At 34.7% G+C, this 25,337-nt stretch overlaps 2 protein-coding genes across 3 annotated transcripts in view; one reads left to right on the top strand and one right to left on the bottom strand.

Moving 5' to 3' along the window:
- The window catches only part of LOC126698771 (mogroside IE synthase-like), an 83,314-nt gene that overhangs the window by 25,632 nt on the left and 32,345 nt on the right, over positions 1-25,337 (top strand). The gene's annotated exons all lie outside the window — the stretch shown is intronic.
- LOC126698772 (ribonuclease 2) lies at positions 6,501-12,207 on the bottom strand. The gene is made up of 9 exons (XM_050396202.1): positions 11,839-12,207; positions 11,682-11,710; positions 11,503-11,576; positions 10,665-10,766; positions 10,538-10,541; positions 9,683-9,774; positions 8,052-8,213; positions 7,554-7,653; positions 6,501-6,741 (listed from the first exon to the last, which is right to left on the bottom strand). Exons 1-9 carry the CDS (start codon positions 12,054-12,056, stop codon positions 6,701-6,703), a joined length of 822 nt encoding a protein of 273 aa, XP_050252159.1. The 5' UTR covers positions 12,057-12,207; the 3' UTR covers positions 6,501-6,700.

Raw genomic sequence — 25,337 nt, forward strand, 5'->3', positions numbered from 1 at the left:
TTTGAGAATAAAAAAAAATTTAAAAACTTACATAAAAGAACAAAGAACTTAAATGGGTGTCCATTGTTTTGCATTTTTATAGTAACTTCCTTTGGCATAATATCTTGCGCACAAATTCAGAAGCAAAGAACAATAAATACAATTGTGGAACGACTAAATTTCTTAGTTCGAAATAAATCAAACAAGTAAAAGTAGTTTCACAAATGCGAATTTGTATTGATGAATGTGTGGTACAATTCTCTGTGATTACAAAAGAATGATCCTCTGATTCAATCTTCTTGAAAGATTTGTTGATTAGAATTGTAGTAATGTGATTTTGATTCGAACACAAGATATCCTTCAATTTGGCTAAGGAATGGATCAAAGATCTTTGAAACAGAATTACAATGAATCTTTGGCTATGAGCTTGTTAGAAATTCTTTGTTCTTCACGTTCTTCGTGTGTTCTTTGTCTTTGAAGGTTTGTGGTGGAAGTTCTACGAGACTTTAGAGGCTTGAATCCGTAGAATTTCACTGATTTGTGGTTGTTGAGATTTCTGGAGGCTTTTGAGATTGATTCCAGTAAACTTTGAGATCTAGGAATATGATTTGAATGATTCCTCTTCGAATGTTCTTCGTATTCAAAGGTTTGTGGTAGAAGTTCTTCGGGGCTTTAGAGGCTTAGATCCGTTGAGCTTCACCAATTTGTGGTTTCTTGGAGTTTCTGGAGGCTTTTGAGCTTGATTCCAGTGACCTTTAAGATCTAGGAAGATGATGGATGATTTCTCTTCAAATGTTCTTCGTATTCGAAGTTGAAGTTCTTGTAGTTCCTAGAGGCTTTAGGGCTTGGTTCCAGCAAAGCTTCTGGACTTCTGAACTCAAGAGCTCTTCTCGGTCCTCTCCTAAGATGTCTTGGTGTGTCTTCGTCTCTTGAAATGCCTTAGGAAGGCTTCTATTTATAGGAGTTTAGGGGTGGGTGAGCGACACGTGGTGGAGTTTGATTGGTCCGCTTATGTCATCGCTTACACGCTGGATTGCATATGTCATCGCTTACACGCATTAATTTGTGACTAGTTTTTGCATCCATTTTATGCCTCTATTTCAATGACACTTGGCAAATTTCTATTGGTTTCTGAGTGGTAATAGCAAAACCTAGTAGCAGTACGTGGTGCTTTGTAATTTGCTGTATTTTGTAGACTTGATAGTATGATGTGTCAGCTTGTGATAGGTTGAGAATTTTCCCTCTTTACAACAATGAATTTATTAGATTAAAACAAAAGCACAAGCTGCATATTGCAAAAAAAAAAAAAAAAAAGTGTGTATTGTGTGAGATTTAATTATATGGATGACTATTGATTAAGAAAAATTATATAAAAAAACCATGGATATATATATATATATATATATATGAAAATTTTGATAATAGATTATTAGTTGGAGTAGAATTTAAATTTCTAAAACTTAGATGATAAAGTTTTATCTAAATTAAATTATTGTTAAATCTCATCCCTTTTCTGTACCTTCATATCCTAATAAAATATTAATTTAATAAGACGCAAAATTTTGATGATCCACTTTTAGTTTTATTTAAATTTAAATTAAACATTTTGAAAGCTCGAAATGTCTGAAAACACAAGAGCTTATTTAGACCCCCAATTCAAATCACGGCTTGATTGATTTTACACTAACTTAATACTAAGTGTGGAATAGTATAAACGCAAGCAAACAAACAAGAGAGCTGCTCTAATTCATATTTAAAGTAACACAGCAGTAAAATGAAATAAATAAGAGTAGGGAAGAGAGATGCAAACACAGATAACACCGAGACATGTTATCGAAGAGGAAACCGAAGAACTCGGCGAAAAACCTCTCCGCCACCCTCCAAGCGAAAATCGATCCACTAGACAATCAGTTGGGATACATGGGTAAGCAAGAGACCCTCCAAACCTAATCTACCCTCTGTACCTAAGCCCTCCAAGCTCCTACTCCAACAAGGCTTCTCGGAACCGTGTCTTGTCTAGCTCTCTGGATCCCGCAACAAGCTCCATGTTGCATCTGCCATCCTTGGCTTCTTCCAATATTTTCCAGCAACACCAAAACCTCATTGGACACTCTCAAAAGGTGTGGTAAGTGTTTAGGCTATTAACCTCTCAATGGTATAGAAATGGATAGGTAGGAGATGAGGAAATTCCACAAACAAATGTGTAGAGAATTGTTGGTAAAACAATTTCTAACTCTCAAGTGTTTTAGCTAGGGTTTTCTCTCAAAAACTCTCCCTTACATTTGTGGGTAATGTGTGTATAAATAGTGTAGGCACAGAAAGTGTGTATCAGACTGGACAGGCTGGCAGAACAGAATGTCTCGCGGGTGTCTCGCGGGAAGGCTTTACCCACAAGATACTCGCGAGACACAGCTGTCTCCATCTGGCCTGACTCTTCGCATTCTAGTCATGTGCAAGGCACATGCTTCCTTTCGTGAGATGCTTAGTCGCGATATACCCGCGAAAACTCTTCAGTCTTCAATAGCTTGAGTCTTCACACTCTCTCTCACTATCACACAACCCTTACAATAAATTCCCACAACAAATACAGGGTACAAAAGATTGAATAAAATTACAATCAAATTTGGCACAGAATAAAAGCCAACAAAATACATATTTGTAAATCACAACTTTACACATTTGTTAAGTGTTATCCCTTAATTTGAGGAAATATATAAAAACAAATAATATAAAATTAATTTACTAATTAGTTGTTCTTAAAATGTTGATAATAGACTTTTAATTGAAGAAAAAGTCAAAATGCTTTCTTTTTAGAAAGAAAATGTGAGTTGTTGTTTGGATTTAGGTTTATAATTTTTTTATCATAGACTTTTAGTTTGAATAAAATTTAATATTGTTGAAATATTTAAGTTTAGAAATTTTTGATAATAGACTTTTAGTTTGAATAAAATTTAAATTTGTTGAAGTTTAAATATATATAAAACACACACACAGATATATATATATAAATATATATATATATATATATATATATATTAATAGAATTTTAACCTATGGTGTCTGTTTTTGATGAAAAAAATTGTTCAACTTGTGGGTCAAGTTTATGTTGACCAATTTTTTTACTAGTCCTAAAAACCTTCTATCTTTTTAGGATTAAATGTTTAGGTTCAATGTTGCCAGGTCTATAAAGAAAGATGGGGGAGATAAGGTGGACATACAGAGGCACGGAAAAAGAGTGTTTCTTGGCTTTTGAAAAATTGTCGAGTGTGAGGTGGGAGACATATTTTGAATCATGACAAGAGGGAAGCATTCTTCCATCAAAATCTAATATCAACAGTTATTTGTGTTGCAAGACATAATTTAAACTCATAATTGGTTGGAAGAGAGTGGTATCTATATCTATTATATTATTATATATATGGAAAATGATTTGCTACAAAATAGGTTGCAACAACTCCTGTAAAAATGTTCACATTTCAAGAACTTTTTTTTAAATTTTTTTTTGGTATATCATATTATCATCTTCCTCTAGACTGATGAAAGCTACTGAACTTATACCTTTGAAGACCCACAATATCAAACTTCCCACAAGTTGCCAATAACCAAGCCTTTACTCAACAATGAAAATCCATAGTAAAAGAAACTGATATTAATAGAAAATGGCGAAAAATAGAGAGAAATATGTGTTCAAAACTGACCTGTACTACGTCTACTTCTTAATTGTTATAATATATTGCCTGATTAGATAGAAGCATCTTGGTAAATATGGCACTTTAGTGTAGGATATGACGATTGACAAATAACAAATATTATTTCCATTTTATAATAGTGACATCTCAACTCTCCTCTATTGAAATTTTCCTTCTTTCAATTGTATCTGAAATCACGAAGGTTACAAGATGTAAAAAATTCTATAGGATGCGAAATATAATCAAATTATTGAAACAAACTGTTATTCAAAATTTAAACTTCTGAATTGTTGAGTAATGTGCAGGAAAGACGAAAGACAAACAAAGGATTAAAGATATTAATACAGACCTCGTAAACCAAGGCACATCAATCTGTATATGGAATTCGCTATTACGTTGTCTAATGCTTCTAAATAGGACCTGTTATCAATCTTAATTTTTCTTCCTTCTTATTCTATTTCTTTCTTCTGGTTTAGTCTAAAGAAGAGAGTGGAGGCCCCGGCAACAGAGGCAGCGTTAGGGTTAAGGGTTCAGATGAAAGACAATAGGTTATTAAGGTTAAGGTTTGGTTAAAGAGTCAGGATGTTCCTTTTTCAAAAAATAATAATAAAATAAAATAACTTAAATAAATAAATAATATTGGTGATGATGTGGAAAATTGTGGAGCTTTTAAAACTTATGTGACAAAATATTAGAGAGTCAACAAATAGTCAAAGGCATTGGTTTTATAGTATATATATATATATATATATATATGTATAAATTATTCTTCTTCTTTTTTTCAATATGTATAAATTTTGGTTAGTAATATGTATTCCATAAAAGTCATTAAAAAAAACTATTACATAAATTTTCACTGTTTAGAAAAATGTATTAAATATGTCAATGTTTCTTTTATAAAATGTGTATAATATGTGTTTAGTGTTAATTATTTCTATAAGATATTAGTGTCTTTTCAAAATCTTTTTAAACTTATTTTAAATAATTGGGCTAAATAAATATTGTCCAGAGTGCAACTCATACATGATTCCACCATGATTATGTCTTTTTGGGTAAAATTTAAAAATGAACTTATTGTGTTAAATTCATTTCATATTCACATTCTATACACTACGATATGGTAAAAATCATGTATTATTAACTCTCTTTTTTTTTTTTTTTTTTTGGTTGAAAATTTTCATTTCTTTGTTATGTGAAAAAAGAAATACAAGTCATACCCAGTTGATCCAACTTATCAAAAATATATTAAGGACTATAATTTTACTATCTATTTGCCAACCTATTTCTAGTTCAAACCAGATTTGACACGAACCCGTTTAGGTCGAACCTAAACTAACTAACCCAACTTGTTTGTTAGGTCCACTTCACACATTCTCATTTCACTTTTTTTTTTTTTTTTTTACGCTCACATTCTTTCTCTACTAAGATCTTTATATGATTTAAGACATCACACACAATCTTGAAGTAAATTTTCTATATTAAACAAAACCCTATTGCTACAAGAAAATTAAACCCAAAAAGAATGCAAAACTTTGAATTTGATACCAAAAATTAATAAATAAATAAACCCTATTAAAACCTAAACCTTAAAAAAAATAGTAACCCTATAAGAACCCTAGACACCGAAAGCAATAAACCCTAAATCCTAGTGTCACAAAAAATAATAAACTCTAAGATATCGTACACCCTAAAAACTATAAATCATAAATAAATAAACCCTAAACCCTAAATTCTAGTGCCTAAAGAGTATTAAATCTTACAATACCTTAAACCCTAAAAATCCATAAATCCTATATCATGCCCTAAAACCCAATAAACAGTAAACCCTTAAAAAAAGGAAAAAAAGAAAATGTAACCTTTAAAGAACTGTAAACTTGTGGTTGTGAGAAACCTTTTGTTCAAAAGTTCGTTGGGCTTGGGCCTTGAGGAATTTTTTTTGGGAGACCTCAAGAACCCACCAGCCCAAAGCTAACGACCCCCAAATTTCTAATGCAGTGTGGCAATGCCCAAGGGAGACAATCAATGAAACTGGGCCTATAGAAGAGAGATTGAAAAAAAAAAAAAAAAAAAAAAGGGCATCGAGTAAGAGAAAGCAAAAAGAGGGGAGAGAAAAAAAAAAAATATATATATATATATATATATCCATGAGAAATCCACCTTGTATAGACTATACTATAGTATAGTTGCTTGCCACATGAGTGAAAATGATATGTATGGAGATTTGAGGGTAGAAATTCAAACTTTTAATATTTCAAACACTTCCAAGACTCAAAGCATGATTTACCAAACAAGTTTTAATGAAAACCAAGGTAGAACCGTTTAGAGCTGTGATCATTCATTTAATCAAAATAATTTTTAAAGTATTATTATATCAAAAAATAAGAGTGATAAATAAGGTTAATTACAATTATTCACCCTAGAACTATAAAGATATTTGCAATGTGCACCCAAAACTTCCAAATTCTAAAATCAACCCACATTTTGAGAAAATTTAAAATGCTCAACACATCATCCAAATTAGTGTCTAAATTAGCACATTAATGGATGATACTGTCCATCCTAAACTATGAGGACATTTGAAATCAATTTTCCTTTGATAATTTGGACACTAAATTGGATTAGTGGCACATATTGCAAATTAATCTCAAACTTGGACGTGGACTGTCAAATTTCATAGTTAAGGACATACATTGCAAATAACCCCATATTTTATGATCAATATTTGCAATTAAGCCAGATAATACTTGCTATTATATATGATTTTAACAGGTTGTATGGACTTCATAAAACCCTATACTGAACAGTGATATGCACACACATTGCACTACGCAATTTGCACAGTAATTGGAGGACTTCTCCGGTCATGTATTAAACAATAAATTACAGATATCTCATTAGTAAATTACAGTGTTCTTTTTGGAACATATAGTATAGCATACAAATACACTGATGTTTACAGCTCATGATCAGGTAAAGATTAAACTAGAGCACCTCACAACACATACTTACTGCCAAGACCTTTCAGAACCATATCAGGCATCCAGTGAAAGGGTGGTTTTCACACCGTCAAGCCCTACAAAAATAAAGGAAAACTTATGTAAAAATCTTTTTGGAATTCTATTTGCTTAAAAAGTAAATACTTGCGGGGAAGAGCAAACTACAGTTCATCAAGATACAGTAGTAAATATTCCTTTATAAAAGTTTCCAGAGAATTCAATGTGAGAAAGGCATTTTTCATGCAACAATAGGATATACCCTATAATCCAAAAATAGAAGGTTAAAGAAAGTACAAGCACAGGATGCAGCGTTAGCACAGCAAGTTATTTTCCTTTTCTCTTGTTAATCCAACTTCAAGGCTGGAACTCTAAGCAGCAAAAATGCAAGCACTAGCATCTTTAGCTTGTTTTCAACCGGGAACTTATAGATGCTAGGAGCTTTGCCTTGCTTAGGGTGTATTGGATGCACCCTTTTCCTTCAGCCTTTTAGCAGTTTAGCTTACTCACTTATATACAACTTTTTAAAACCTCATTTATTTCTAGATATAATTATATATTTTAACTTTCAGCAAATAACCTTTCAACAAAAAGCTACCTCCGAACAGTTTTGAGTCTTAGGAACCCTCACCCTTCAATTCATAAGCCACAAATTTTCAAAAATATATGTACATAATAATATATGCATAGACGAATAAATATGTTGACATTAGCTTGAAAAGATATTAACATTCAGATCCACACTGGTGAAATCTGGATTTTAGGGGTGGTGTTGATAATTACATTCAACAGGAGGTAATTATAGATTGTCACGACCACTGAAATCATAAATCAGATTACAGGTAACATTGCTATAGAATTTCAAGAAACAAAACATTAAAAAAGATCTTACCCAATGAAACATATGCTGGCAAGCTGACATAAAGGGGACAAGATCTTTTTGAAGAGACCATGTCATTTAGACTTCTCGATCCAACCACACAGTCCCGAGGCTGTAATAACATCAAGCTTTTAAGAATGTTGAAATCTTTTAAATAAGTTTGGAAGTTCAAATCACATTCTTTTTAGACAGCAATGATAGCCTGTTAACTGAAATACCATGCTAGATCCTGAATTCTCTTAAGCACCCATAGAAATACTACCAACCAACAGTCTCTGCTTTTTTAGTATGTCAGAAGATATATAAATTTAAAAAATGTAAGGTTGATTTTATTTTTTAAAATAATTAATCAATCAAATGTAGAGATGAAAACAATAAAGGTGGTATAAATCAAGACGGCGGCCAATGTCTATTGCTGTCTGATCTGGACACACTAAATAACATGAAATCTTCTTTGGTATAGTTCAATTCAGCACAGGATCTATTTTCAGTAGCATTGAAGAAGCTAACCTTGAAGTCCTTATAGAAGCATAAATGAAGTTCCTCCACAGAGCCTTTTGAGCACACCAGCAATGGAGTCGCACGGAAAGCATTCTCAATGGCAGAAACAATGCCACCAAGAGGATACTTTTCAGTATTAGACGGAACGTATCCAGCATTTTCCAGAATTTGCTGTATAAGAAAATACAAATGATAAATTACCAAAATAAGATCCATGGTGAAAACAATCTATATATTACACAATGGAGGAAGCAACTTATATGTAAAATGTCATATTTAAAATAAATAAATAAAACTTTTCTAGGAGTAATCCTATCATACTTTCTGTGTACTAGAATAACCTCCTCATTTCCATTATATATATATATATATATATACACATGCATACTTACTGAAGAAAAAAGGTGAGAGAGAAGGCTGTATGGAACACTTAATAGAAAAAATGGAAAGGCACCTTACAGGCTGGAAGAGACTTTTATATTTCCATGGCAGGTAGAATTACTTTAATTAAGACCACGTTATCAAATTTACCTACATATAACCTATCCCCAAGGGGGTAGCTTGTCGGATTGAGAAATTACATCAGGATTTCTAGCAGTGTGAAGTAGAGGATGAATTTAAGTTTCATTTGGATAATTAGAGGAAAAATTGTGAACTACTTTAGGGGTGTGTGTGTGTTTGTTTGGGGGGGGGGGGGGGGGGGGGGGGCGGTGTGTGGAGGCATTAGGAACTTAGTCATTTTTTACCAGGGGAATGGCTTTGGTTAATGCCTTGGAGAGAGAAGCCTTATGCAGACTAGTGGTAGATAAAAAACATGGTACCATTGGGGTTGTGTTCTAATATGGTTATTGGCCAAATGTTGTTAGTGTATGGAAGAATATGGTTTCACTGCATTAGCATTGAAGTGGGGGTGGGCTCTAGTTTCAAGTTCTAGCATGACTCTTGGCATGGCAGTCAATTGTTGAAGGCTAGTTTTGTGAGAACAAAGCAAGACTCGGAATTGGAGTCCATAGTATGTTTTATAAACATAATTTAGGCAAGTAAAGTTGGAAGAAGTTGAGTGGATAAATTAGTTGGAATCTATCTAAAAGAAACATGTTAGAAGTTAAATCATACTACATAATGTTTGTATTTCAGCTAGAAGAGAACATGGAAGACAAAGGTTGAGTTTGGCATTAGCTTAAAAAACCAATTTTTTTTACTATTGAGCTTATTTTTGCTACTATTCATGGGTTTCATTACACTTTTGGTATTATTCATGGGTCCTATTGTATAATTTCAGCTATTTTTTAGTTTTATCTAGACTACTTTCAGCATAAAGTTTTTAGTTTCAGCTAAATAATCTGTTCCCAACGGACTCTTAGCCCCAACTAAAGTGACATTTTTCCTTAGGACAGCAGCTTTTGGAAGCATTTTAGCTATAGATAATCTCAGAAAACAGCATAAATTGTTGTAGATTGAAATTTATTTGGATAGCAATAGTGGATAGGGGAACAAATACATAGGTAAGCTAGATAATGTACTTTATACTAATGAATCATTCTTTCAAATTTTTCTCCTTTTAGGAGTATATGCCTTGTGTAAAAAGCATGACAGACTTTAGGTTGATGTAAATAATATTCAGTTTACAGAAAACGTACTGTGACATTATGTTTGAAATAGACACTGAGGCCTGTTAAAAAGTAGTTGTATTCATCTCGGATTACTGGAAAGGAACACGTCCCATGCTTCTCTGCAAATATAAATTCAGATGAGAATGAGAAGACATTAACAAGAGAGAGAATCAAAATACTTCTTTTGCTTTATCATACATGCAAGTTCAATAGACCTCCCATAATGACCACATAGTTTGAAATCCAATCTCATTATCAATGGTAAACACGTGATAAGAAACTTAGCGCACATGCAAAGGCAACTTTCAATAGTTTATTGATCTTAATCAAGTCAATCTGTTTTAACTGACACCACTCTGAACAAAATCTCTCTCTCTCTCTCTCTCTCTCTCTCTCTCTCTCTTCTTCTCTTATCTCATCCTTGGGGAACAAAAACCATTATTAACATTGAATGACATGAAGATTTACCCATGAAAAATGTAAGGAAAAAAGATAGTTGACATCATAAACCAGCCAAACATGACATTTCATTAAACAGTATACAATCATCAGTATAGATACATTAAACAAGCAAACAATGTGCTTTCCTACAGCTCAGATGTCATTTTTTGCAGAGAGAGATTCTAGTCCAACTTAAATTTGTCTCTCCTAATAGGCAAAGAAAATCAAAATATAAAAAATGGAGATTCTTAAATGTACAAATTTCAGATTCCAAGAATTTCAATAAATTCCAAGGACTAATAGAGGGTAAGATTCATAGCACCTTCCCCATATCGCCTCAAAAAAAAAAAATATATATATATATATATATAGATAGGAGTAAACAATAAACTTTAGCTATCCAATAAATCATGTGAGTGAGCAAAGGTTGAAGATCATTACCCCACTGCCATTGTATATCACCCATTTCAGCCATCCCCAAGAGCATAAGAATGAATAACTGTTAGACCATATTGTGTAAAGGGAAGATTAAACAAAAAAAAAAACTAAGTGAACATAAGATGAGGACCTCATGTGCCCAGAATGATCCTTTTCCACCATGGCAGGTTGATGGTGAACCACAACTTAAAGAAGGCCAATACTTCTCCAGATCATCATGCAATGTCGAAATCTACAAATTAAATGGCATTTGTACTAATCATGATTAAAAAAAAAAAAAAAAACTACTCTCCTTTTGGACACATCAAAAAAGGTTTCTAGTTTACCAATGAAATTAGAAGTCCTAAAACTAGTAATACAAGTAAGAGAGTTGTTATAAATATGCTCAACATTCAATTCAATGTACATGAAAAACTCAAACAGTTCAATAAGGGAATTATAAGCGTGTTGAGTGTTATTGAAAGACAACATGTCTAGAGTGCTATCATTCCCGTGCATTATTCAAAGCCTCACCTCTTTTACAACCTTAAATCAAACCCTAGTCATTCTTTGGACCCTAACCTTAATTCTTCCAAAGTGGTAAAGTAAACCCTAGATTTTCAACTTCAACTTCTCTTGAACCTAACCTAAGCCCACCAAAAGCACACACATAGATAGTTTTTCTGTAATTTCGGTCATAGAAAGAATGCATGTTAAATGTACCATTTTTTGGGTCATAAAAAGTAGGTTTCTAGTTTACCAACGAAATTATAAGTCCCAAAAGTACTAAATATGCTCAACATTTAAATCAATGTGCTTGAAAAATTCAAACAATTCAATAAGGAAGTTATAATTGTTCTACTTCTTCTCCTCATCTCATTAATTTTCTTTGCTCATTGGTACTCACAGTTATCATTCTTTGGACCCTAAAACCTAACCTAAGCTCACAAAGCAGATGTAGATACCAGTATTCCCTAATTTGTATGTACCAGTTTTTCGTCGAAATTGGATCTGGTGCAACAGGCAGGCCAGGATCCATCATTGTAGTCAGGCCAAAGTCCATCTATCATACAAATACAAAGCATATGACTACAAATCTATAATCAGAAAATTTAAAATAAGAGATTTATGTAAAATCAAATTCAATCTGCGATTGCTTTATACTCACGGATTGTGAATTCAGTGGGAGCGTTGGGGCTGAAACAGTGGAAATAGAAATACAAGATGATATATTATTACTATAAATAAATATATTTTCATTATTCGAATTTGAAATTTAAAAATTAAAAAGAGAGAGAGAGAGAGAGAAAGAGAAAATATAATACCGGCGGCAACAGGCGTTGGAGGAACAGCAATAGCGTGTACGCTGACAGTAGGTGCCTGGCCATTGCAGCGCCAAAGCAAAATAATCGAACTCTCTCTGCGTCTGCGTCTGCGTCTGCTCGATCGCAGAAGCTGAAACTGAAACCACTAAATGTATACTACACACGAAGAGGAGAATCGCTTTGAATTGCACAGAGACGGAGAGAGAAGAACACGCCATTTTCGTTGTTTGATTTTGCAAACCAACCAAGATTCTCTCCCCCTCTCTCTCTCCTCTCTTCCTCCTATTCCTATTCCTATGTGCTAAACTATATTTATTTCCTCTTTATCTATTCGCTAAAGTAATACTTTGCTTGTGCGCTTCACTTTACTCTCCAAAATGTCTTCAACCTTCTAACTAATTTTAAAATTTCTCTCAAAATTCTTTTTTTTTTTTAAATAATATATATATATATATTTATTTATATATATGTTTTAGATACTAATAAAATAGAAAGATACTTAAAATAGAACACTTACAGTTTGTGCTAAAAGTATATTCCACCATCAAAATCAAATTAGCTTTATGTCCCTATCCATTAATAATTGTGAGTCATTAACCTCTATAACTCGGATTCTCAACAAAAAAAAAAAAAAAAAAAACCTCTATAACTGGCTGGTATTGTCAATTGAAATTTTGGATGATTTTCATTGAGGAAGTTTGGGGATTTAGGTTTAGTAATGTGTCAAAACTATTTAAAATTTTATGAATAAATTTTATATAAGTTATTCATTTATTTTATTTATTTTGGATAATTAAAAAAAATTGTAAGATTTAATTAAATAAATGGACATGTGGTAAAATTTGGTGGAACAAAGAGACAGGTACATAAGATTTGGATTCAACTGACATAGCCTTGACTCTCGAGTTCAATAATAATAATAATAGTAATTCTATTCAGTGTAAACAGATAAATATTAGCCCCCAAAAAAAAGTATCACCAACCACTAGGATATTACAATCTTGAAATTAAATACCAAAAAATTCTAAGACTTCTAAAAAATTACATGACAGATTGTTGCCTATATTATTAATCAACCAATACCATTCATACAAACTTTTCGACATGGATTGTTTGATGACCTGTGTTGATAACCATTTTTGATAATATGGACACAAAAGCTCAACGGCAGATAAGCTCAAACCAAGCCAAGAAAAAGGAAGGAGAGATTAGAGAACAAAAGCAAAGCAATAGGGCCACACCCCTTGGGCCCAAAAAGTGAATAAGTATGGCCCAAGGAAAAAGAATATCCATAAAGAACAAGGAATAGAAAACATTGGCCCATGGGTAATGTGAAAGAGTCAACCATGGTGAAATGCCCTCAAAGAGAAAAAAGGCCCAATAGGCCAAACCGGCAAGAATTAATAGAAAGTAATACGGGAAAGACCCTGAAAGGCCCATGGACCCAACTTAGAAAGGCAAAATGAGGCAAGCCCAACAAGCCCACATCATTTTCCATAAAGGATGAATAGAAGTGGAAAGCCTCATCGACAAAGAATAAAATACCCTGATAGTTTTTAGACCCCTTAAAAACACAATTGAATTAACCTAGGTAATTAGCCAAGTTATTACTTAGTCCAAATTCCAAATCTAGGTTATTACAATCAAACAATCATATCATGCAAAGCAGCGGAAAGATAAATAACATAATGATATGATCACCCAAGAAACCAAACCGGTAAAAACTTAGAGAGGATTTAACCTAATTATCCTTAAGGTAAACCTGAATCCACTATGAAAAAATTGAAATTGTTCAATAGGACTTAGACCACTAACATCCTATTGCTACCTACCAGTAGAAACTTACTGACACGACCACATGCAAGCTCCGAGACCACGGACTCCTTTTTTCTTGGATTCTCCAACAAGTACAAGCACACCTGCTTGTATTTCTTTAAGCATCTATGGCAGCAACTGAATGATCATCAAGTTCTTGAACGAATCTCCTCTTGATAATCCTAAGCTTGTGTAGAGGAAAGCTTCTCACAGATCTCACAAGAGATTTACACAAACAGCAATAGGAGCAACACTAAAACGTGGCTAGGGTTTGCCTTATATACCTAGGGCAAAAATACAAAACCCTAAACGTTTTAAATGAACTAGGGCTGAGTTGGAATTCTACAAAAAATGCATTCTGCCCAAATTTCGATTGATTGAGCCTAAATTTCGATCGATAGAACCAAACCGAATTGCACTTTTAATTCTGCATCAACTTAAATCCAACTTTACATAAATGACACAACTTTGAGCAAGTCTAAACACGACTAAACTTCTTGTTTTGATCATGATTTACCAACAATACACATTAGAGTTCTAAATACATAAGATCCTAAGTCTTTAGAACCTTACATGCCCAAAAAAAATCAAATAACAGAGGTAGAAACAAAGTGGGAAATGAAGAAAATAAGGCGTGAAGGAAGAAGATGTTGGAAAAATAGCATGGAGTGAATAAGATTGATATTTTCTATGTTCACTTGAAAATGTTATTAAAAGTGGTAAAAATCCTGAGTCCCACATAGGAAAGGAAATAAATAATATATGAGTTTATATGCTCATGAGTTGGACATTAGGATGGGCTTTTGGCATATGTGGATTGGGCCTACTTGTCCAAATAATAATATTTTATTATTTTAATTTTTGAGTCAGTTAGTATGTGCACAACAGTTATTACTGAAACAAAATGCCTGTTCAATAACGTATAATTTTTCATAATCTCTCATTCATAAAAACTACCTTTTCAAAAAAACTCTAAAAGTGAGAATATTTTTGTACATTTCATTTTGTGTCTGTTGATACTCATTTTGGAAGAGTCCAATAGCAGGAAGAAGCCTAACAATATGGGCATAAAAGAGTTGGTAAATTAAGAGAAAAAACCACTAAGTCCGAATGGCAGGAATGGTGGATCAAAGGCCCATAAAATGATAAATGAGCCTCGAATGAAGCAATCAGGCCTAAAAGAGTTCAGAGAAAGAAATAGTGAACCCATGGGCAGTATGAAAGCAAGAATGGGTTGAGGCATGCCCAAAGTGGTGAAGTAAGTAAGTAAGGGGTTGATGGAAAACCCATGAACCCCAAAGATAAAGGACATGGTAATTGGGCTAGAAAAGCCCAAAAGAGTTAGCAAAAACCCATGGGAATGCAAAGTTGGAATGGGCCAAGAATGCCTAAGGAAAGAAAGTGAGTCAAGGATGCCCAAGGAAGAAGAAATGGGCCAAGGAAGTCCGTAAGCAATGGAATGGGTTGAGGAAACTCAAGTAGCATGAATGTAGACCCAATGACAATGCTGGGTCGCTGTAGTCAAGTGAAAGAAAAGCACGTAGCAAGCCCAAAAGAGGCCTAGCAAGCACGGGTCAAGTAACACCACAACAGGAATTATAGAGTGGCATGGCAGGAATGGTAGCAGGTTTATAGAAGGAGCAAAAAGTGGGCTAAAGAGAGAAAAGCCCACAATCAAGCAAGGCCCAACCCTTGAAAGGAACAAGCCATAAAGAATGGAAGATCAGAAGACAGTTCACGCCACAAGAGGTTAAGAATGAGGGGCAAACTGCACAAATGAGCCTCCAGACCATGGCAAATGCATGAGCAGTAGAAAAGCTTTGGACATGCACAGAAGTAGAAAACGCGCAATGCCCAGGCACTACCAGCCTATACCTAGCTAATACAAGAGTGGTGGGTCATGGGTCAGAGGTAAGTAAGGATATGGTCTGGTAGTGGGGAGAAAGGGGGAGCCTATTATGGGGTTCCTATTCAAATTATTTTGGGTGAGTTGTCCTACTGGGATGACATACCACCCAAAAGAAGGAAGGATGAGTTGAAACCACTAAGTGCATGCCATTAGGGATAATAAGAGAAAATGCCCATAGGCATGCACCAATAGGCTAACCTCTTCTCTCCCTCTAAAAGACTAACCTCTATTAAGGATTAAGGATTTTTCTGGGCATAAGTCATTTAGGTCCGTTCTCTCAAAATGGGTAATTTCTACAGCAGGATCTTCCTAAGAGGTTATTCACATTAAGGAAGTGGTTCCCTCCTTGGTCTTAGTCCCGTAGCACAACTGGACATGACATATTAGCCATTCCTTCTTTGCTTTTATTGATTCAATACCAGTGTTATTTATCTTTCGCCTTTGCCATTTCATTTATAATGTATTTCTTGGTGTTGTGATGTCCTCTGTCCTTGTTTTGATTAAGAATCCTTTACTTATTCTGTCTAACAACAAGTATATTTCTTTATTGTCATCACATTGTATTTGCCAGCTATAACTCTTTCGTAATAGTCTCATCTACCATGGGCATGTAACCAAAGTTTCAACAAAGGGGCTTTAGTTTGTGCACAAGCCGATTCAAGTTGAGTTGCAATTAGATCAGTCCTGACTCCCTTACCCAGAACCTTTAGGTTGTAGTGTAGCAGGAGACAGTCCAGCCCACAATCTCAAAAAGGTCCACCACAGTGTCAAAGAGAGAGAAAGAGACATTGAGTAGTTCACAGAGCACGGCCTTGAGTGTTTCGTTTCCGTACTAGAGATCATTTTATCTTAGGAGGTAGACATCTGTGAGTCTCAAAGCACCATAGTGATTATGTGAGGGGTGAAATTTGCTTTAAGGAGATTGTGTCAAATACCAGACTTGATCTGAATCATTCATCCTTTAGCATTTGGTCTGTCAATTTTTTTAATTATTTGCAAATTTCTTTTTATATATACAGTATCTATTTATTGTGTTTGTCTATCACATCTATTTGTGTTATTACTTATATTTAAATCTATATGTTGTTTATTTTACTTTATCATAAAAGTAAATTGTTGAAATATATCCAACTACCTTAAAGCAGATTTCGTTTATATTTTAATTTACCCTTGTGATTTACGATGAAAGGAATTATGTGTTGGTTGAAATATGTTAATCTGCAATTGTTTATATATTAGGAAAAACTTGAAAAACTAGGTTTGGAATATGTGGGTTTATCGTTTATCGCAAATATATATATATATATATATATATTTTGAAAGACGCAAATATCTATTTTTAAATTGTAAAGTTAATCTGTGATATTTAGTTCTCTGATAACATTGGTCTTCGTGATTGACAATTGAACCTTTTATATACTGATTTGTTAGTATAGTGTTCCTTCAACCAAAAAAAAAAAGAAAAAAAGATTTGTCAGTATAGTGTCTATAGACTATTCAAGAACTTGCTTTCTTGCCTAAATTATATTATAATAGGCTAATTGGTCTTACTTGAATCATTGTTTGGCCGGGGTTTGTTGTCATTTGCTCAGTCATTGTACGAATTGTGCCTGCAATTCGGTATTTTAAATATTAGTTGGATATAATATTATATATGCTTATGACCTTATAGTGATTCACGTGGCTCTATAATCTCTTTTTCTGTGTTGGCTATTTTTTTTTTTTTTAAAAGAAAAAATAATAGTAGATTTTATTCATTCAATATCATAGTATACAATGAGAAAAGAGAAATAAGGGTCAAAACAATGTTCTTCTCATTCTCTTTTGCAAGTTGCAACTCTACTAATAGCTAAAGTAACACAATTACATCTTAAAATAAATTAAATATATATATAGCTGTACTAACAAATTGTTCGCAAATCAACTTAATATCCTTCAAGATCTAACCAACGACTTCCAAAGAATACACTCTAATCTTGATTGCATTGACCTCCATGAACTCTGTAGTATAGGTAGCAGTACGAGAACATAGACTTCTAAGATCAATTCATTTAACTTCTAAAAAACCTAAACATGCATGACCGGCCTGAAAGAATTCCAATAAGGAGCATGAAGCCAAACGACTTGTGCAAAGGAACAATCTTGCAACAGGTGTATACATGATTCAGTTGGATTAGAGGTTGAAGCCATGTTGTCCTTGGAAGCATCATCAATGGTTGTCAAAAAAAAAATTCCAATTTTTTTTTTAATGGATTTGAAAGGCTGAGAATTTTCATTGAAGAGAAGGGGGAGATTGATTACCAACCCCAGTTAGAGGAAAGAAAGAATGGGTATAAGGTGGATCAATGGCTTGTTTTTTCTGATGTGGATGCAGTTCTGCAGAGTGATTGGGATCATGATTTTCAAAATGCCATTTGGAGCTCAACACCTTCAGACTGGGAGACTGATTTGAAGGTTTAGGTGAAACTTTAGTTGCAGCTTTGTTATTAGAACTCCTAAGGATGCGTTTCCAAGACCAAAGAGATCATTTTTTCTGATCCGAGAAATCTTCACCTTCATTGGGTAGAAAATCCAGCTCCATATCCCCATTTGAACTTTCCTCGTTTGAATTTGAATCATCAACTATCTTATCCTTTACCCTCATCAGCTATTGATTACTATGCAAAGACTTGCCACTCTCCATCTTCTCAAGACCTGGAAGAGTTGTGTTGTAAATGTATCCCTCAAAACATGGAGCAAGTTTATCCAATATTTGTTGCCCAACATCATTGGATTCCATCGGGTTAACAACTGGCTGATCTTCTTATGAATTCAAAACTTGAGTCATCGAGGAAATAATGGTATTCGGTGCTGCGAATTCGGGCTCACCATTATCTGGTTTTGAATTTGAAATTTGAGTTGGAACCTAACAGTTTGAATCTCTGTGTTCCTCCGACTTTCTTACCGTGGGCGGGTGACCTTTAATCATCTTTCCAGTGAACTCATCGGCAGATGTCGTTTTCAGTGGTTGTTGCCGAAGTTTATCAGCCCTAACTGCATCATCTTCCTCGTCAGAAAGGAATGTATCTTCTGTTTCAACATCACTGTATTTGTGTGGATTGGGATTTCCTTTTTTATACTTGGTTTTTGAGGCTACAACTCCTAGGCAAGGACCAAATTCAAGCACATCATCATTTGTATGAAAGCATCCTTTATTAATCCCCTGACAATCACGATCTTGATGGCCCAGTATACCACATCGATAGCAGAATGTAGGCAACCTCTCATACTTAAAAAATACCCAAACATCCTCCATCTCTTCAATGCGAATCATTTTTCCCCTCATAAGAGGTTTTGTGATGTCTACATCTACTCAAATCTTGAGAAAAGGACCCCAAGCAAGGCCACTTTTTGGAGCGTCTATCACTAGCGAAACTCCAATCTCCTTCGCAATATGATTACCAACAATAGTATTCATACTTTTGATTGGGATGTTGAAGACCTGAATCCAAAAGGGGAGAGTATTGAAAGGAGACACTACTTGGACTATATTTTCTATTCTACAATAGTGATTGTCAGACTTTGATTTGTTTTTATATTATGCATTAGATACTTTTTTCTCTTCTTTATTTACTGTAGATTGAGTTAATAAATATTTAACATGCATGCATTTTTGGCTCTTACTTTTAGATAGTCACTTTCTGAGTTGTGTTATATATTTTTCTGATTTTCGGACTCAAGTTGACCGAGTCTTTGTTTGGCAGAAATGTCAACAAAAATGGTTGAGAAATCTGTTGCAGTGAATTTTATTTTGGCTCAAACCAACATGAACATTTCTACTATGATTTCTGAAATGAACTTGGTAGGAGGAAATATCAAGGAATGGTAGGTGGATATTGGGGCTACTCACCATGTATGTTTAGAAAAGAAAATGTTTTCTACATATAATCCTGTGGGTAATGAAGGAAAAATTTTCATGGGAAATTCCTTAACCTCTAAGATTGAAGAAATTGGAAAGGTTGTGCTCAAAATGACTACGGGCAGATTTCTTACTTTGAAAGATCAAAGATGTACTGCATGTGCCAGAAATTCAAAAGAACCTTGTATCTGGCTCATTCTTGAGCAAGAATGGTTTCAAGTTGGTCTTTGAATCTGATAAATTTTCACTCTTTAAAAGTGGAATGTACGTGGGCAAAGGATATTTGAGCAATGGCTTGTTTAAGATGAATGTAATGACTACTTTTTCTACTATTGATAATAATAAGGGTACATCTTCTGTTTACATGCTTGAGTCATCTAATGTATAGCATGGTAGATTGGGCCATGTTAATTATCATATTTTACATAGACTAATCAATTTAAATTTATTGCCTAAATTTGAAATTGATTTTGATCATAAATGTGAAACTTGTGTGGAAGCTAAGATGGCTAGAGCATCTTTTAAATTAGTTGAAAGAAGCACTGAACCTCTTGATTTAATACACAGTGATGTATGTGACATGAAATTTGTACAAACTAGAGGTGGTAAGAAATATTTCATCACTTTCATAGATGATTGCACTAGATACTGTTATGTGTACTTGCTAAGGAGCAAGGATGAGGCAATTGAGGCATTCATGCAATATAAGAATGAGGTTGAGAATCAACACAACAAAAAGATTAAGGTTCTAAGGAGTGATAGTGGTGGGAAATATGAATCACCTTTTGGTGAGTTCTGTTTACAGCATGGTATTGTTCATCAAACCACTTCACCTTATTCATCTCAGCAAAATGGAGTTGCTAAAAGGAAAAATAGAACCTTGAAAGAAATGATGTTGATAAGTTCTGATTTACTACAAAACTTGTAGGCGAAGCTATTCTTTCCACCAATTATATTCTTAATAAATTGCCTAGAAAGAAAAACCAGGAAGACGCCATATGAATTATGGAAAGGTAAAAAGCCTTCCTATCAATTCTTAAAGGTGTGGGGGTTTTTGGCAAAAGTGGCTGTCCCTATTCCTAAAAAGATAAAGATAGGATCAAAATCGATAGATTGTGTTTTCATTGGTTATGCTCATAATAGCAGTGCATATCGGTTCCTAATTCATAAATCTGACATTCTTGACATGAATGTTAATACCATTATAGAATCAAGGAATGTAGTATATTTTGAAGAAATATTTCCCTACAAATCCACACAAGTATCAAGAGAAACTTTGAGTTTACGTCTAGTACCTCTCATGATCAAGAGTTGATGGAAGAGGGGAATGAGGTTGAGCCTAGACGTAGTAAGAGGGCTAAAATGTCAAAATCGTTTGGTTCGAATTTTCTAACTTATATGTTAGAAGATAAACCTCAAAGCTTCAAGGAAGCTAGTTCTACACCTGAGGCACCTTTCTGGAAAGAAGCTGTCAATAGTAAGATTGAATCCATCTTACAAAATCATACATGGGAACTAGTGGATTTTTCACCAGGTTGTAAACCTCTACGACATAAATGGATATTCAAGAGGAAATTGAAAGTTGATGGATCTATTGACAAGTACAAGGCAAGACTTGTTGTAAAAGGTTACAAACAAAATGAAGGTATAGATTATTTTGACATATATTCACCTGTTACAAGAATAACATCCATTCGGATGTGCTATTGCAGCGTTGCATAACCTTGAGATACATTAAATAGATGTAAAAACTGCATTTTAAATGGTGAATTAAATGAGGAGGTTTATATGGAACAACCTGAGGGGTTCATTGTCCCTGATCAAGAAAAAAAAGTGTGTAGTCTTATTAAATCTCTTTATGGATTAAAGTAAGCTTCAAAGCAATGGCATGAGAAATTTGACAATACAATGATGTCAAATGGGTTTAGAATCAATGAGTGTGACAAATGTGTGTATATTAAACATACCGCAAATGGCTATGTTATTGTGTGTCTCTATGTTGATGATATGCTCATTATAGGTAGCAATAATGATATCATTAAAGCTGGAGAATCTAGCCTTTTGCCCCTATTGGCAAAATATTTGGCAATATGTCCCTGTTTGCAAATTATATAGGGGCGTGCCCCTATTTTGATACTCCATGACACTAAAATCGAGTTACTTAAAGTACTCGGTTATGCTAACGCCGAGTTATAGGCAGGTTCTTGCCACACTGGCAATCTAGCTTGGCTTTTGGGCAATAAAATACCCTGTGTTACTATTTGTAACTCGACAATGGGGAAACCGAGTTATTGACGGGATTTCAAATCACTTATTATCATGTGAAGCTGAACCCGATGGATAGAAAATCGAGTTATTAATGTTACTCGGCTCTGGCATAATCGAGTTGCGCTGCTATGCTCTGACAGGATTTCAAATCACTTATTTGCATGTGAAGCCAAACCCGATGAACGTGAAATCGAGTTATTAAGTTTACTCAGCTCTGGTATAGTCGAGTTGTTCTGCTATTTACTTCCTCCCCCCCCCCCCCCTCCACAGATCAGCTTCTAATGCAATTCTCCTCATCATTTTCAGATTAGCTTCTCCTCATTTTCAGAATTTTATGTCAGAAGTTGGTATCAGCTCTCTATCATCTCAAGTGAGCAACTCATTTTCTTTTTTGAAATATGTAAAGAATTTTATTGTGTAGGTAAAAGTAGTTGTAGATATTATAAAAGTTTATCAACTATAATGTATGTTTTTGTTAGAGAAGAATTTTCATTTAATAGGTTGTATTACTTGTGCTTTGGTATTTTCTTGAATGAGTGTTATGTGAATAGATTAGGGTTATATTAGTTATTTGGTGTTGTTTGGTGCCACAAGAAATGTACAACAATCTATAGAAACGCTGATGAGTGTTATGTGTGTATATTGAGTTATATTGGGCCTTTGCTGGTGTAAATTTCATTGACAGAAAATGAAAATATTTAGATTTGCTAAAAACTAATTTACAGTTAATCTTTAGATTTGCAAAACTTGAATGTACATACTCATTACTAGTCAAACATTAACAACAACATTTTGTATTGCACACAACGTGTAGATATTAACAACAACGTCTAATGTGTATGGTCAAATATAAGTGTTAGTATTTCATTTTTAGCATGTAATAGTACACAAATTTATAAATGTCTTTGTCGTGTACCATCTCATACAGCATTACATTATTTACCAACAGTTGATGCACACTGTTAACTTGATAATTTGATGTTATTGTATTCAGCGTCAATGTCTGGTTCTGGCAACCCACAACTCTATAGGCCTCACGATGTGTTCACTATTATAGGTCGTTGCTGGGTATTGGAAGATGAGTTCAGCTATCCGATCAATCTAAATCTGCGAAATAGTGCTTACGTTCACAATACCATGAGATAGGAGTGGGCTTGGTTATTTCGTGAACAACAAATGTTTTATGATGAGTTGGTTGGTTTTAAGTTGCCAGTGCCTCAGCGACTCGCATTTTCGATGCCCAGAGACATGAACGATGAACTTCGTAAAGCATTGAACCGCATAAGAGAATAAAATAATCGAATGAAGATACGTCTTAATCGATATCAGACCCAAGTTGAGATTCGAGAGTCAGTGGAGGGAAGGTGGTATGAGCACGCACAATTCATGCAATCACTTCTTGCTGATCCCATTTATCAGTCAGACGTGGAGATGTCAAATGAAGAGTAATCGTGTCGTGGTGTAATTAGACTTTGTTGGAGAACTATTTTGCTTAACTATGTTTTAAATGTATGTGTGTCACTATTATTGCATTTGTACTATACAAACCTTATTATTGATTGTGAGGAGCATGCATATTATTCGTAATCTAGATTATTCTCACATAACCCATAAAAGTTAAATATTTCCACACATGATATTTTTCAATACGCACCTACAACATAACACAAAAAACTTAAAATAACTTACACGATGGCACCAATATGCATGCATTGCATATTGAACACTAATGCTACTAACTTTATTAACTTAACCCTAGACATAACACACATACCACATAGGCATTCACTCTGACAGGTAGTCCTCGTAGTTGAGGACATTGTTACGTTCCGCCGCAGTGAGTTGCCTGTTCGTTGCGGCGGCCAGCTCTTCCGCCAGTTGTAGCATGTGATACCTAGACCTACGGAGTATCATTAGATTGTTCTCTTTTTTTTATTTTTGTCACAACACGCTCATATTGGTGCAAGTTTCGCCATTGCAGTGTAAGCGAGCTGTGGTCGACAAGAGGCACTCCGAGTCACATGAAATTATCGTGTAAAGTGTTGGACTCGTTCACGCGAAAGTCCCACTCCCGCCGCAGTCCGGCATAGTATTCCCTCTCGTCGGAATCTCTTTCCCTCCTATAGTTATCTAGAAAATGAGGTAACATCCAATTGCGCATTGACATTGGAAGATGTGACTTCAGATCAGTATGTGTAGAAGTTTTCCAAGGGTAGATGTAAATGTAAATGAGACTTCGGTATGTGTAGATGTTTTGCAAGGGTAGATGTAAATGGGACTTTATATAGGAGTTTTGTAAGGGCAAGTATTCACGTGGATGTGACCATATGTAAGGGTAAGTATTCACGTGAATAAAGATAATATGACTCAACAGTGTATTGTTCAGTGAGGTGTTGAGAAGCACATGCAAAACTGCGAACATGACTTGGCTGTACAATGGTGCCTGTTGGTGCATGTGATTCACTGAGGCAGCTATTTGATATGGCTATAGCTTGTGCTACAGTAGCGGGCTGGTGATGTGTACTGTAAAGGAGGTTGCGTATTTATTCACATGAAAACTATTCAGCATTCATGTGCTTCACCTACATGACTTGACGAGATAGTGTCGAGCTGTGTTAAATGTATCATAAACTTTTTAAGGATGCTCTACATCCTCAAAAACAGTGCATTGCAAAAAGATGCATATCTGTGTATTGATGTGCGTGTCAGTGATATGACTAGACAGGGTTTAACAGTGCGAAGCTGTTGAGCAGCACTACAAACATCAGTGTAGCAATGGTGGACAGCTCACCCCCAAAATTGATGCATAAACTTTGAAGGGATGCTCCATGTTTTCACGTGAGTGTGGATGGGTACTTATGGTTAGGGTTTAACAATGCTGAGGTTGTATATTTATTCATGTGAAGACTATTCAGCATTCCTGCGTTTCATCTGACATGACTTGACGAAACAATGCCGAGCTGTGTTAAATGTATCATAAACTTTTCAGAGATGCTCTGCATCCTTGAAAACGGTGCATTGCAAAACGATGCATATTTGTGTATGGACGTGCGTGTAACTGATATGACTGGACAGGGTTCACGTGAAGACTATTTAGCACTCCTGTGCTTCATCTAACATGACTTGACGAGACAGTTCCGAGCTTTGTTAAATGTATCATACACTTTTCAAGGATGCTCTGCATCCTTGAAAACGGTGCATTGCAAAAGGATGCATATCTGTGTATTGACATATGTTTAGGTGATATGACTGGACAGGGTTCAACAGTGCGAAGCTGTTGAACAGCACATGCAGCACTACAAATATCAGTGTAGCAATGGTGGACAACTCACCCCCAAAATTGATGCATAAACTTTTAAGGGATGCTCTGTGTTTTCACGTGAGTGTGGATGGGTACTTCTGGTTAGGGTTCAACAGTGTTGAGCTATCCACCGTAGCTACACTCACTGCTCCCTATGGTGGGACAAAATTGCCTTATGCCTTTTTCACCCAAATCATATAGCTTTATGCCCCCCTTCCCAAACAAATTAGAGAAATGCCCCTCCTTTGAAACTTGACTTTCTCAAAATCGAGTTAAGCCCTATAGTAACGTTTTTAAGGACCTATAGT

The sequence above is a fragment of the Quercus robur genome, chromosome 9, assembly GCF_932294415.1.
Source record: "Quercus robur chromosome 9, dhQueRobu3.1, whole genome shotgun sequence".
NCBI lineage: Eukaryota > Viridiplantae > Streptophyta > Magnoliopsida > Fagales > Fagaceae > Quercus > Quercus robur.

Coding starts and splice junctions, on each gene's coding strand:
- LOC126698772 (XM_050396202.1), bottom strand. CDS start 12,056: ATGGCGTGTTCTTCTCTCTCCGTCTCTGTGCAATTCAAAGCGATTCTC. Junction 7,654..8,051: donor GCTTCTATAAGGACTTCAAG/GTTAGCTTCTTC, acceptor ATGTTATTACAG/CCTCGGGACTGTGTGGTTGG. Junction 6,742..7,553: donor GCCAGCATATGTTTCATTGG/GTAAGATCTTTT, acceptor TTATTTTTGTAG/GGCTTGACGGTGTGAAAACC.